Source organism: Oreochromis aureus, linkage group 7 (assembly GCF_013358895.1).
Source record: "Oreochromis aureus strain Israel breed Guangdong linkage group 7, ZZ_aureus, whole genome shotgun sequence".
NCBI lineage: Eukaryota > Metazoa > Chordata > Actinopteri > Cichliformes > Cichlidae > Oreochromis > Oreochromis aureus.
The window spans coordinates 53,816,806-53,828,496 of record NC_052948.1 but is presented as its reverse complement, the minus strand read 5'-3'; the positions used below and the strand labels follow the sequence as shown (position 1 = coordinate 53,828,496).

Below are 11,691 nucleotides of genomic sequence, written 5' to 3'. Positions count from 1 at the left end.
AACTTCACCCTGCAGTTGTTACTGCCTAGATGGGAGTAAACTGTCTTCAGCATGGAGATTACGCCATGATTCACTCCCAGATTCGAGCTGCTTGCATACTACAGAGTGTCAAGAGATGTTTTCGCCTGAGGTCTTAGGCAGGCCAGCGTAGTCTCTTCAGTACATTCATCATAAGTCTTGATGCATTCTCAATCATCCAGGAAAGTAAATCTCCAAAAGTTGAATCTGATCATCTGGACGTAGCGTTTTGTGGGAGAAACGTTTCGTCACTCATCCAAGTAACTTCTTCAGTCTCAGCTGACTGCAGGTTTCCCCAAACCTAATAAACAGTACATTTGCATAATGACTGAAACCAGCCCACTGAAGGAACAATGGGCTGTGAGGTCAGTTCCTTAATCATAATTATGCAAATTCCCATGACCATTGATCAACAATCACTGACCAAAACCCACTGATCAAAGAACACTGATCAATGGCCATGAGTACCATTCACTTTGAGTTGGGGAATGGCTGCAATCACAGCGTTGTAAGATGGCGAAAGATGTACCCTTAGGCCCCCTCCTCGATTCAGAGATGGTCTTTCCCTCTTCACGTAAATGGCCTCCTTGACTCCGCGCTCAAACCAGCGTTCCTCCCTGTCCAGGATGTGTACATCCTCATCATTGAAAGAGTGTCCACTGGCCTGTAGGTGTAAATAGACTGCAGAGTCCTGGCCTGATGAGGTTGCTCTTCTGTGTTGTGCCATCCGCTTCGCTAAAGGTTGTTTGGTTTCCCCGATGTATAAATCCTGACAATCCTCCTGGCACTTAACAGCGTACAGTATGTTACTCTGTTTGTGTCGGGGGACCTGATCCTTGGGGTGGACCAGTTTTTGGCGCAGCGTGTTTTGGGGTTTAAAAGCCACAGAGACCCGGTGTTTAGAAAAAATGCGTCTCAACTGTTCCGATACTCCTGACACATATGGGATCACTACAGGTTTTCGCTTGGGCAGTGGTTGTCCTTCTCTCCTGGATTGGCTGGAGCTTTCTTTAGGTGCCTTTCCTGCTTTGACAAAAGTCCAGCTGGGATAACCACATTTACTCAGGGCCTTCTTGATGTGCTGTTCTTCTGCCTCCCTGGCTGCTGTGTCTGTGGGGATGGTGTTCGCTCTGTGTTGTAGCGTCCTGATGACACCCAGTTTGTGCTCCAGTGGATGATGAGAGTCAAACCTTAGATACTGATCTGTGTAGGTTTACGGTACACGTCAGCCTTTAGATGTCCCCCATTACTGATGGAAATCTCACAGTCTAAGAAGGCTAACCTGCCACTTTTCATATCCTCCCTGGTGAATTTGATGTGCCGGTCCACCGAGTTAATGTGATCTGTGAAATGTAGTACGTGATATGATTAAGGAACTGACCTCACAGCCCATTGTTCCTTCAGTGGGCTGGTTTCAGTCATTATGCATATGTACTGTTTATAAGGTTTGGGGAAACCTGCAGTCAGCTGAGACTGAAGAAGTCACTTGGATGAGTGACGAAACGTTTCTCCCACAAAACGCTACGTCCAGATGAACAGATTCAACTTTTGGAGATTCATCATAAGTGACATGAGGTCCAATTGATAGTCAATGAGCTCTTATGGTGCCGACTTTTTCTTGTACAAAAGTCGATACATCAGGCATGTCTTTATATATTTTGCGTAATACTTATATACTTTTTGACTGATGTTGATTATAGATATTTAGTTTTTAACTGATACCACTTGTATATAACTTGACCTCTGGTGTCATATGTATTTTATTACTATTACTATTATCCAACATTATTTAGTTAGGCCATATATTTTAGTTGTATTTTACTTAAACAAACAAACAAACAAACAAACAAACAAACTTTTGACTGGTTTGACAAAAATGTCAGCTCAATTCAATTTTATTTACATAGCATTTAAAAAGTAATAAAAAGAAAACCCATACAGTCAAATGAATCCCCAAGAACAAACACTTGGAAACAGTGGAAAGGAAAAACTCTTTTTTACCAGGAAGAATGTGCCAGAGGGTACAGGGGCAGCCATCCACTGCAACTGGTTTGGAGTGTGGGGAAAGAGAAGAGAGCAGAGAGAAAGACAAGGCAAAAGACACGCTGTGGAAGTCTACTAGAGATTAGCTGTAACTAATGATTATATGTAAAGTGCTGTATAAACACACAGAAAGTAAGAAGTAAGTGAAGAAGAAAAGTTATTCATAAAAGTAGAGAGGGTGTCTGTCTCCTGAATGCAATCTGGTAGCTGGTTTCTCAGAAGAAGGCTGAAGGCTCTACCTTCCATTTTACTTATAAATGCTCTAGGAAACACAAGTAAGCCAGTAACTCGAGTGTGAAATGCTTTGTTAGGGTGATATGGTATTATGAGATCTTTAAGATAAGACAGGGCCTGATTATTCAAGACCTTGTATGTGAGGTGTAGAATTTAAATGGGATTCTGGATTTAACAGGGAGCCAGTCAACGAGAAAAAGCCTTGCTAGTCCCCGTCAGTACTTTTACTGTAGCATTCTGGATCAATTGAAGGCTTTTCAGGGAGCTTTTAGAACAACCTGATAATAATGCTTTACAACAGCCCAGCCTAGAGGCATTAAATACAGAATGTAGTTGTTCAGCATGTCTGTGAGACAGAATATTTTATTGCGCAAACACAAGAAAGCCCCTCATATTTCAGATGATACTAGTGTTAAAAATAGATTGACCCTTTTTTAGGTTAAAACACAAAATTACCAGAAAAAATGTAACCAAATATAGCTATGATTGTTTTCAGGAAAGGGATAGGGAAAGTTTATAATACTCACCAAGTTTTGTTTAAAAACATATATTATCACTTAAAATTCAGACAATAAAAATGTAATACAATAGATCAACATTTAAGCCTGGCCTAAAATAATTACAATCATTCTTTTCCCTCTTCCGCTCCCATGGCTGGCTGCGTCACTTCCTGGCCGAGCTCTGCGCTCTGACTGCAGACGGAAGGCTCTCCCCTGTCTTGGCAGAGGAAACCGGTGTTGACACTTCGACGCAGGCTACAATGGCGACCGAAGTGAGGCAGGAGCTTACACAACTGATGAACTCAAGTGGATCTCATAAAGATCTTGCTGCCAAGTATGTAACGTTAGTTAGGGAGAACATCACTCGTTAAAAACTGCAACAGAAACTGCTAGCTAGCAGCTAGATACTGGTCTGCACAAAGCTAAGCTAACGTTAGCTGCATTAGCCATACATCCAGATAAACCAGATAGAAACGCAATCAGTCTGTCAATGTTTGCTTTTAGGTTTTATCCAAAGTGCAAGGAACATAAAAGGAGTGACTACCCACATTAATTGTTGGTAAAATAATTATGAGAACTGTATATTTTATCATCCAAGCTAACTAGCTAACTTGCTGCTCTTTAGCTGCACATTTGGTGCAGAGCACAAGATAATAATAATAATAATAATAATACATTTTATTTGAAAGCGCCTTTCAAAACACTCAAGGTCACTGTACACAGTAGAGTAAAAAGCAACATAAAAGCAAGGAGTTTACACAATCATAAAAGCATAAGACATAAACAAATTTAAAATAGCTTAAATATAGCTTAAATACAGTTTGAACAAAGTGATACTTGACTAGAAAACTGCCAGGACACCCTTTGCGTACGTTCTTACCATCCTATAAACAACATCTTTATTAGGAACACCTATGCAATCCAAGTACAACTGTGCTGTAAAGTCTACTTTTGCAATTTCAGTTTTCGTCAGTATTGTCCAAAAGGTGATAAATCTATTTAAAAGGTATCTTTTAGGTCCTGTTGTATACGTGTTTGTATAAGAAGAAAGTGTTTACTGTATTTTTATCCACAGTATATGCTAATGGTTAATTAAAATGGAAATATTTAAATAGCTGTTTATTAAAGGGGGGTTTAATTCACTCAAGCTTAAATACACTTGTTTTTCACAGAAGTCACAATCAAATGCATCGACTTCTCTTAAGTAAGGGACCACAGACTCATTGCTGTAATTATATGTGAACTGGTGTTTATGTGCATAGTTCTGTTATGTTCAGAGCACTTTAGTGACATGTTGATTACAGATTTATTTATGAAATGATATTTACCGAATGGATTGGGTACTTTTCCTTCGATTTTGGTACTTTTTTTGGTACTCATTTCAAAATAATAAATTCAAAATTTCCTCTCACAAAATAAGTCCATACTTCTCAGTTTGTACATTTTGCTATTTATTTACAACATTTTAGTTGTGTCACAGTGTCATCATAGTGTCTGTGATGTTCTGTCATAGTGTTCGACAATATTAAATATTAATTGCAGACTATTATAGGGTTGTGACACAACGTCTGTTAGATGGTGCAGTTGACAAATGACGGTGCAGTTTTACAACCAAGCAGTCAGAGGGTTTTTTAAATTATTTTTTAAATTCATAATAATATATATGTTATATCATAAGGGAATACAGCATACATGGGATTATGCAGTTTCTCCCACAGATTTACAATCTGTTTCTGGTGAGGAAGGGTCTTAGATGTGCTTTAACAATATTGATGAATATAAATATTATTGGCTGCTTCATCAGTGAGTCTCTTATACTGCAAATGACTTTCAGTTACATCATCCTGGAGATTATTTGGGTGTCAGCAGGCCTTGTTCTGCTCTGTAGCCTTAGTGAGCTCATTGTAGCATCACATGTATAAAGATAAAGATTTGACAGATGCACTTGGGCAGCCATGCCCATACCTTGCCCAAGTAAAGTTAATCTGTGGGGAAAACACTGGGTTTCATCCAATAAGCTAAAATGTATTTGTGTTTCATATTTAAGTTTTAATCCTTCGATTTTCTATGTAAACATTTTAAACTTACCAGCAAAGTTGGAAGGTTTCTGACCGGTGAAATCTTTTGCAGATATCGACAAATTCTGGAAAAGGCCATTCAGTTTACAGATGCTGATCAACTGGAATCCTTGAAGGCCTTTGTAGAAGCAAGTATGGTGTGCCTGTATTCTTCTGTAATATCTGCTTATTCTTCGTCCTTGGTTCATTTTTCAGGAGTATGTCTTACTATTATATTTTACATTCTTGCAGTGGTCAATGAAAATGTCAGTCTCGTCATTTCAAGACAGCTGCTCACTGATTTCTGCACACATCTGCCCAACCTGCCTGACGCCACAGCAAAAGCAGTGTATCACTTCACCTTGGAAAAGATCCAGCCGAGGGTCATTTCCTTCGAGGAACAGGTAAGTTTGCTCCAGCTCTCTGACGCAGTGCAAATGGAGGTAACCATTCAGGTAGTTAAGCTTGAGTATTGTCACTGCAGTGCTTAACTGAGTAATGTTCCTCCATCTCCTCAGGTAGCCTCAATCAGACAGCACTTAGCGACCATTTATGAAAAGGAGGGAGACTGGAGAAATGCTGCCCAAGTTTTAGTTGGCATTCCCCTCGAAACAGGACAGAAGTAAGTAAACTATTGTCACACGCAAGTCTTGATGGTAATTGTTTCTTTAAATCCCTGTTTCTTTTGTTTGTTTTTTAAAATATCTCCTTCAGGCAATATAATGTTGACTATAAGTTGGATACATATCTGAAAATTGCCCGACTTTACTTAGAAGATGATGATCCGGTTCAGGCAGAGGCCTACATCAACAGAGCCTCATTGCTTCAGAATGAGTCCTCTAATGAACAGCTACAGATACACTATAAGGTACATGATCTCTTAGTGATTTCATAGTTACATAGTCTTATCTGTTGTTTTAGTGAAGCTGTGTGGATAAGTGCTTATGCTGCTCTCATTAGGTGTGCTATGCCAGAGTACTAGACTTCAGAAGGAAGTTTATTGAAGCTGCACAAAGATACAACGAGCTGTCTTATAAGTCAATTGTTCATGAAAGTGAACGCCTGGAGGCACTGAAGCATGCTCTGAACTGCACCATATTGGCCTCTGCAGGTATAAGCAGGTGTTACATTTTCAGAAATAATGTAATGAGAACTAATGGAAAACATATAAAGGCATACTACTGATTTGCGGTTTTCACACTCTTAACCAAAAATGGTGTAATTTGTTTTAGGGCAGCAACGTTCCCGTATGTTGGCTACTCTCTTTAAGGATGAGCGCTGTCAGCAGCTGGCTGCTTATGGTATCCTGGAGAAGATGTACCTGGACCGCATCATCAGAGGTAACCAACTGCAGGAGTTTGCTGCCATGCTGATGCCTCATCAGAAAGCCACCACAGCAGATGGTAAGCTGAGATACTGGGTTTTACACAGTGAGAGAAATCCTTATTTTCTCCACCCTCATTGAATCAGTTGGTGAACTAGCTTATATTCTTTCTGGTTTTGTGCTCCCTTCGTACTGTGAAACATTTTTCTAGACATACTCTTAACTGCAGCTATAATGTCAAAGCTGTAGTTGACTTGGTCATTGCTCATGATAACTGAGGTCAGCACAGGGCTGTAACCATTTATGCTGGTGCTTGAGGGGCACTCTACACTTGAACGATAGGTGTTGCAACACAACACCTATCCTTTCTTAACTCTGATCTGTTTCAGGCTCCAGCATCCTTGACAGAGCTGTGATTGAACACAACCTCCTATCTGCCAGTAAACTCTACAACAACATCACTTTTGAAGAGCTAGGAGCATTGCTGGAAATCCCCCCTGCAAAGGTGAGATATGAATCGGATTAATGCTAAACTGGTATAAGAGCCACTTTAGTTTTATGCTTCATTGGGAAGTTATTGAACTACTGTTGATAATAAGTGCCTGTTTTCTATAGTGGTACACACAAACTCTAGTTTCTGCTTTGTGTCTGTAGGCTGAAAAGATTGCTTCTCAGATGATCACGGAGGGACGTATGAATGGTTTCATTGACCAGATTGATGGCATTGTACATTTTGAAAGTAAGTGATGAAATTGTTTAGTTGTGTGTTTTACAAATTTTATATAGGTTTATATAGGTTTATATAGGTATAAGGATTTGAGCATGAGATCTTTTGGAACCAAAACACTTGATAAAAGTAATTTAAAGTTGAAATGTATAATTATTTATATACTAACTCATTGTTTACTCTTTGTAAATCAAAAATTACAGATTAACAGATTTTATAAACAGAAGATATGGATAAAATTGCTGTAAAATTATTCCAGAACTATTTGTGTCAGTCTGTGTGTTTTGTTTTTTTTTTTTTTTGTTTTTTTTTTTACAATTGACAGCTAATCCTTAGCCACAGTAGAGCAGGCTTTCATGTAATACCAGTATCTACCTCAGGATGGTATGGTGAGTCAATGTACTGCCCAACATCAGAGGAAGAAGTGCAATCAGTTTTTTTTTTTGTTTTTTTTTTTGCTATGTTCCAACTGTCTAACATTGCTTATTGTGGAGAGCTGTGGCCGGAAAAGGTGTTGCTGTGGCAGGAGGGTGGTGCACTAAATTAATGTAGCACTAGCTACATTAATCCCTGTTACATTATTTTGCAGCATTTACAGAATAAGGACACTGGTTTAGGTAGCTGCCCCAAAGCTCTGTGCAGACACAATGGGTTAGAAAGAAAGAGATTCTAACTCTAGCCAGAATGAACTGAATCACTGTTATCTGTATTCACATAAAACAATACATTTACTTGGATATAATAAATTGCGTACATAAGTGGACAGAAATTAGTGTAAGTTTTAAGTAAAGGTAAGTTAAACACTTAAGTAATAATATTTTCCATTACTTAAAACAATTCTTTTTTTGGCATTATGATAACAGTATTAGAGTATAACTTAACTAGAGGTTAACAAGAGAATCTCAGACCACCCATTAATCCTTTCTTAACTGCTGATCCCTTTTAGAATCACATGGTTCAGTCCTATAACATGTGTCATGCGGTGAGAGGCATTGTGTACCCTGAAAAGATCACAAGTCGATCACAGACACCCATCTCTTCTCTAGCAGTGTTTCTGGTGAATTAATTACTACTTATTTAAACAGGAGGAATAAAACACAGACTAGTTGACTAGTCTAAATCTAAGAGCACACAGTGGGAGTGGTCAAAATTGAGCTGACTAACATTAAATACACAGACACATTTTAAGAACAAGGATAATGTGCAGAGGTGTAGCAACTATAGAGACATAAAGTTAAAGAGCCATATCATGAAGCTATGGGAAAGAGTTTTTGAAGCAAGGTTAAGGAGTGGGGTGAGTGTGTAGGCTGATGGGTGTGAGGAATGATGTGTTGTATGTTGGAGCAGCAGTTTAGCAACAGCTGAGAGTAAGAGGATAAACTCATCAGGAAGGCCAGCTCTGTTCTAGGATGCACCCTGGATCCAGTGCAGGTGGTGGGAGACAGAAGGACTCTGGCCAAAATAACATCTCTGATGGTGTCTCCCACCCCATGCATTTAAGTGTTGCTGAACTGCAGAGCTCCTTCAGTGGCAGACTGCTGCATCCTGGATGCATGAAGGAGCATTTCCGCAGGTCCTTCCTCCCTGCAGCTGTCAGACTGTACAATCAAAACTGCTCCCAACAAACATAGATGTTAACATCAGCGCTGTAATTTGCACTAATCGACCGAACAACTGTTATAACTTGCACATTATTTTTCTCATTTTAAATATATAAAAACCTGTACTTTAATCTTAATAACTGTACAGTGCTCTGTTTTTATAACTATTGTCCATGATGTAAATATTTTTTTCTGTAAAAATTGTGCGTGTTTCTGTTCTTTGTCCTGTTCGGTTTGAATATGTGCTTTTATTCTGCTGCTGTTACAACCAAATTTCCCCTTGTTGGACAATTAAAGGATTATTCTATTCTATTCTATGCTATTCTGTTCTATTCTCTGTAGGGGTTTGTGACAGTGGCACTAACAAAAAGATAGTTGGCCTGTGGCCAAAGGGGAACTGTTACGTCCCTCTGCAGCCCCTAATCATCTCAATGTGTTCAGCTGGTGCTAATTGGCCACATTGTATCGTGGTTTTCACCATGGTTCACATGCAAACAGTCTTTGTTTTGAAAGGAAAATGCACCTTCTAATTTTTTTCTTGTGTCTCTGGCAGCCCGTGAACCCCTTCCTACCTGGGATAAACAGATCCAGTCTTTATGTTTCCAAGTCAACAACCTGCTAGAGAAGATCCGTCAGGCTGCTCCAGAGTGGGCCGCACAGGCTATGGAAACCCAGATGACCCAGTAGTGTTCCTAATAGGATCCGTCAGCCCACCCTGAAAGTTTTGTCTTGCTTCTCCCCAAAAAGACATTAAAAAAACACCTGCAGTTTAAGTAGTAAAGCACTGTGGAGATCCTTCTGGTACCAGCATGACTTGTTTGAGATGTGGCATCCATGTATTTATAGGGCTGTACTGTACATTCAGGTGTAACTTCATGTTGTTTACATGTTAAAAATTTGGATATTATATTCAGATTGTTGACATGTTATAGGGTCAAAAATAAGATGCGCACAACAAACACATTCTGGTTTTATCTTGATAATACAGCTATATCTGTCAAGTACTTCTTGATTTATCACTTGGCCCACACTGAATGAATTTCAGCAGAGTATTAAACTCGGAGCTGAGAGAAACTGCTCAGGATCATCGTTTGATTCAAGGTCACTGTCTGCCTTAGTGGATTTTTCTTTTTTATCATTGACAGTTTAAATATGAAGAACAAATTGATGAAATGCTCTTTGAGTTCACTTTTCAGCATCTGTAAAAATTTTCTACTTAGGATACATGTTCTGGAAGCATTTTAACAAAAGTTTAAGAGTAGATATCGTTGTACTGAATGATACAGACAGCTTATGAGACAAAAATATGTTTTATAGTGGTTCAATGGTATAGTGGTTACCACATTTGAAAGAGTCCAAGCAGCATGGGGCCACCGCCTCTGTTCAAAGATGGTCGTTCACCATGGACATAGATGGCTTCTTTCACTCCTCTTTCAAGCCATCTGTCCTCTCTTTCTAAAATGTGAACATTGGCATTCTGGAAAGAATGACAACGGTGGTGAACAGAGGCTGTGGCTTACGACACCAACTGCCTGCCATCTGTAATCCAGTTTTGAGATCCATTAACGCCCACTCACATCTTGGGCCATTTGACAGTAAATTACACGATAGGGTGGGGCTAGGTTTCACAATGGGTTCACCCAAAACCCTGGGTGATCGTGACCTACACCTGTTTTCAAACCTTGGCTCGTGTGATTAGGTAGGGCTCAATAGGGGGTCTATGACCCTCTTGGGGTTTAAAATCTGGGACTCCCCACCAATTGCTCTTAGAACTGAAGAAGCTTCTCAGATGAGAAGTGAAACATCTTCAAGAAACCTAAAGAAGTCCAGACACTTTTCTTTCCAAGCTCCTTAGACTACGATGACCTGGAAGACTGAGAACCTTCAGACATATTTCCAAGATGCTGCTGCTGATGAGTCGACTTTGGGAAGTCGTATTTTTAAAGCACAAGTCTTTGTTTTTAAATCTAGCCATTACAAACAAAGAGTCAGATGATACTGCACACCCACATAGTAGGCCTGTCCTAAAGCTTACTCTGCTTTATTGTTTGTTTTTTTTTCCCTGACACGGTGCCGTTAAAAAATCTCACCTTGCAGATTACTGACATCATAGACAAAATGGGTCATTTTCTATGGTGATTTTCCCCCATAGAAAATTGCTAATTTCACATTTTATAAACTTGATAAAGCAGATCAGATATTGCAGACATTGTTGTGTTAGTATAATATTTTAATTTTCTGTTGAAACTCCTGTCCTACATCTGAGCCACATGAAACAAAATTTACAACAGGTTTGAAAATACTGTAAAGAAAGGTCTTATTTCATTATTCATTATGATTGGGGATATTCATTATGATTCCCTTTGGTATGGGATGATGTCAAAGAGTCTGATCTCAAACAGTCTTGATAAAACAATCCATCCAATTATTTTCTTCTGGTTATCTGGGGCTGGGCCACAGGCACAACAGCCTAAGCAGAGAAGCTCAGACCACCCTCACTCTAGCCATCTCCTCTAGCTTATCTGAGGGAACACCAAGGCGTTCCCATGCTAGCCAAGATATAATCTCTCCAGCGTGTCCTGGTGTGGCCTCAGATGAACTACAAAATGGCATATTATACCGTGTCATTATTGATTTAACAAAAATTAAGCTAAAATGCAGAAGCAGTGTGTGGTGAAAACCTTAGTGCACTCTCACTCTTTTCATAGGGTAAGTAGCAGCCAGGTTCTGCTTAACAAATGTATCTGATGAACTGATCATCAGTCAGTTTGACCACCTGTATAAAAGCAGAAGCTTGCTGGTTTGGTACGTTAAAGTGCGTATTCTTTTTGTGTATTCTATATCTCAGACTCTATAGGCACATTGAATGCTAAAGTTCATGACAGTACTATTAAACAAAAAGACTGAATACATATGACTTGTTTGGGAGTGTTGCCAGGAGAAAGACTCTTCTATCTAAAAAGAACATGACTGCAAAATTACTCTCTGACTTCTTGAACAGTGTTTTTTGGACAGAGGAGAAAAAAGTAGAAATGTCTGACCATAATGCATAGCACCATGTTTGGTAAAAACCAAACACAGCATAGTAGCACAAACACTTCAAACCAACTGTCAAGCACAGTGGTGGAGAGATGATGATTTGGGCTTGTTTTACAGCCAAAGGACCCAGGGACCTTGCAATCAGTAT

The 11,691-nt window shown here is 39.3% G+C and overlaps 1 protein-coding gene across 1 annotated transcript; it reads left to right on the top strand.

Moving 5' to 3' along the window:
• The first annotated feature begins 2,968 nt into the window (after positions 1–2,968).
• Positions 2,969–9,614, top strand: cops4 (COP9 constitutive photomorphogenic homolog subunit 4 (Arabidopsis)). The gene is made up of 10 exons (XM_031734365.2): positions 2,969–3,129; positions 4,926–5,005; positions 5,105–5,256; positions 5,371–5,474; positions 5,567–5,720; positions 5,813–5,963; positions 6,085–6,255; positions 6,566–6,681; positions 6,831–6,915; positions 9,058–9,614. The coding sequence occupies exons 1-10, from the start codon at positions 3,056–3,058 to the stop codon at positions 9,189–9,191; spliced, it is 1,221 nt and encodes a 406-aa protein (XP_031590225.1). The 5' UTR covers positions 2,969–3,055; the 3' UTR covers positions 9,192–9,614.
• Positions 9,615–11,691: the final 2,077 nt, after the last annotated feature.

Excerpts from the sequence above, each read along its gene's own strand:
- cops4 (XM_031734365.2), top strand. The coding sequence starts at position 3,056 with ATGGCGACCGAAGTGAGGCAGGAGCTTACACAACTGATGAACTCAAGT. Across the intron at positions 3,130-4,925 it reads CATAAAGATCTTGCTGCCAA|ATATCGACAAATTCTGGAAA; the intron begins GTATGTAACGTT and ends AATCTTTTGCAG. Across the intron at positions 5,006-5,104 it reads GAAGGCCTTTGTAGAAGCAA|TGGTCAATGAAAATGTCAGT; the intron begins GTATGGTGTGCC and ends ACATTCTTGCAG.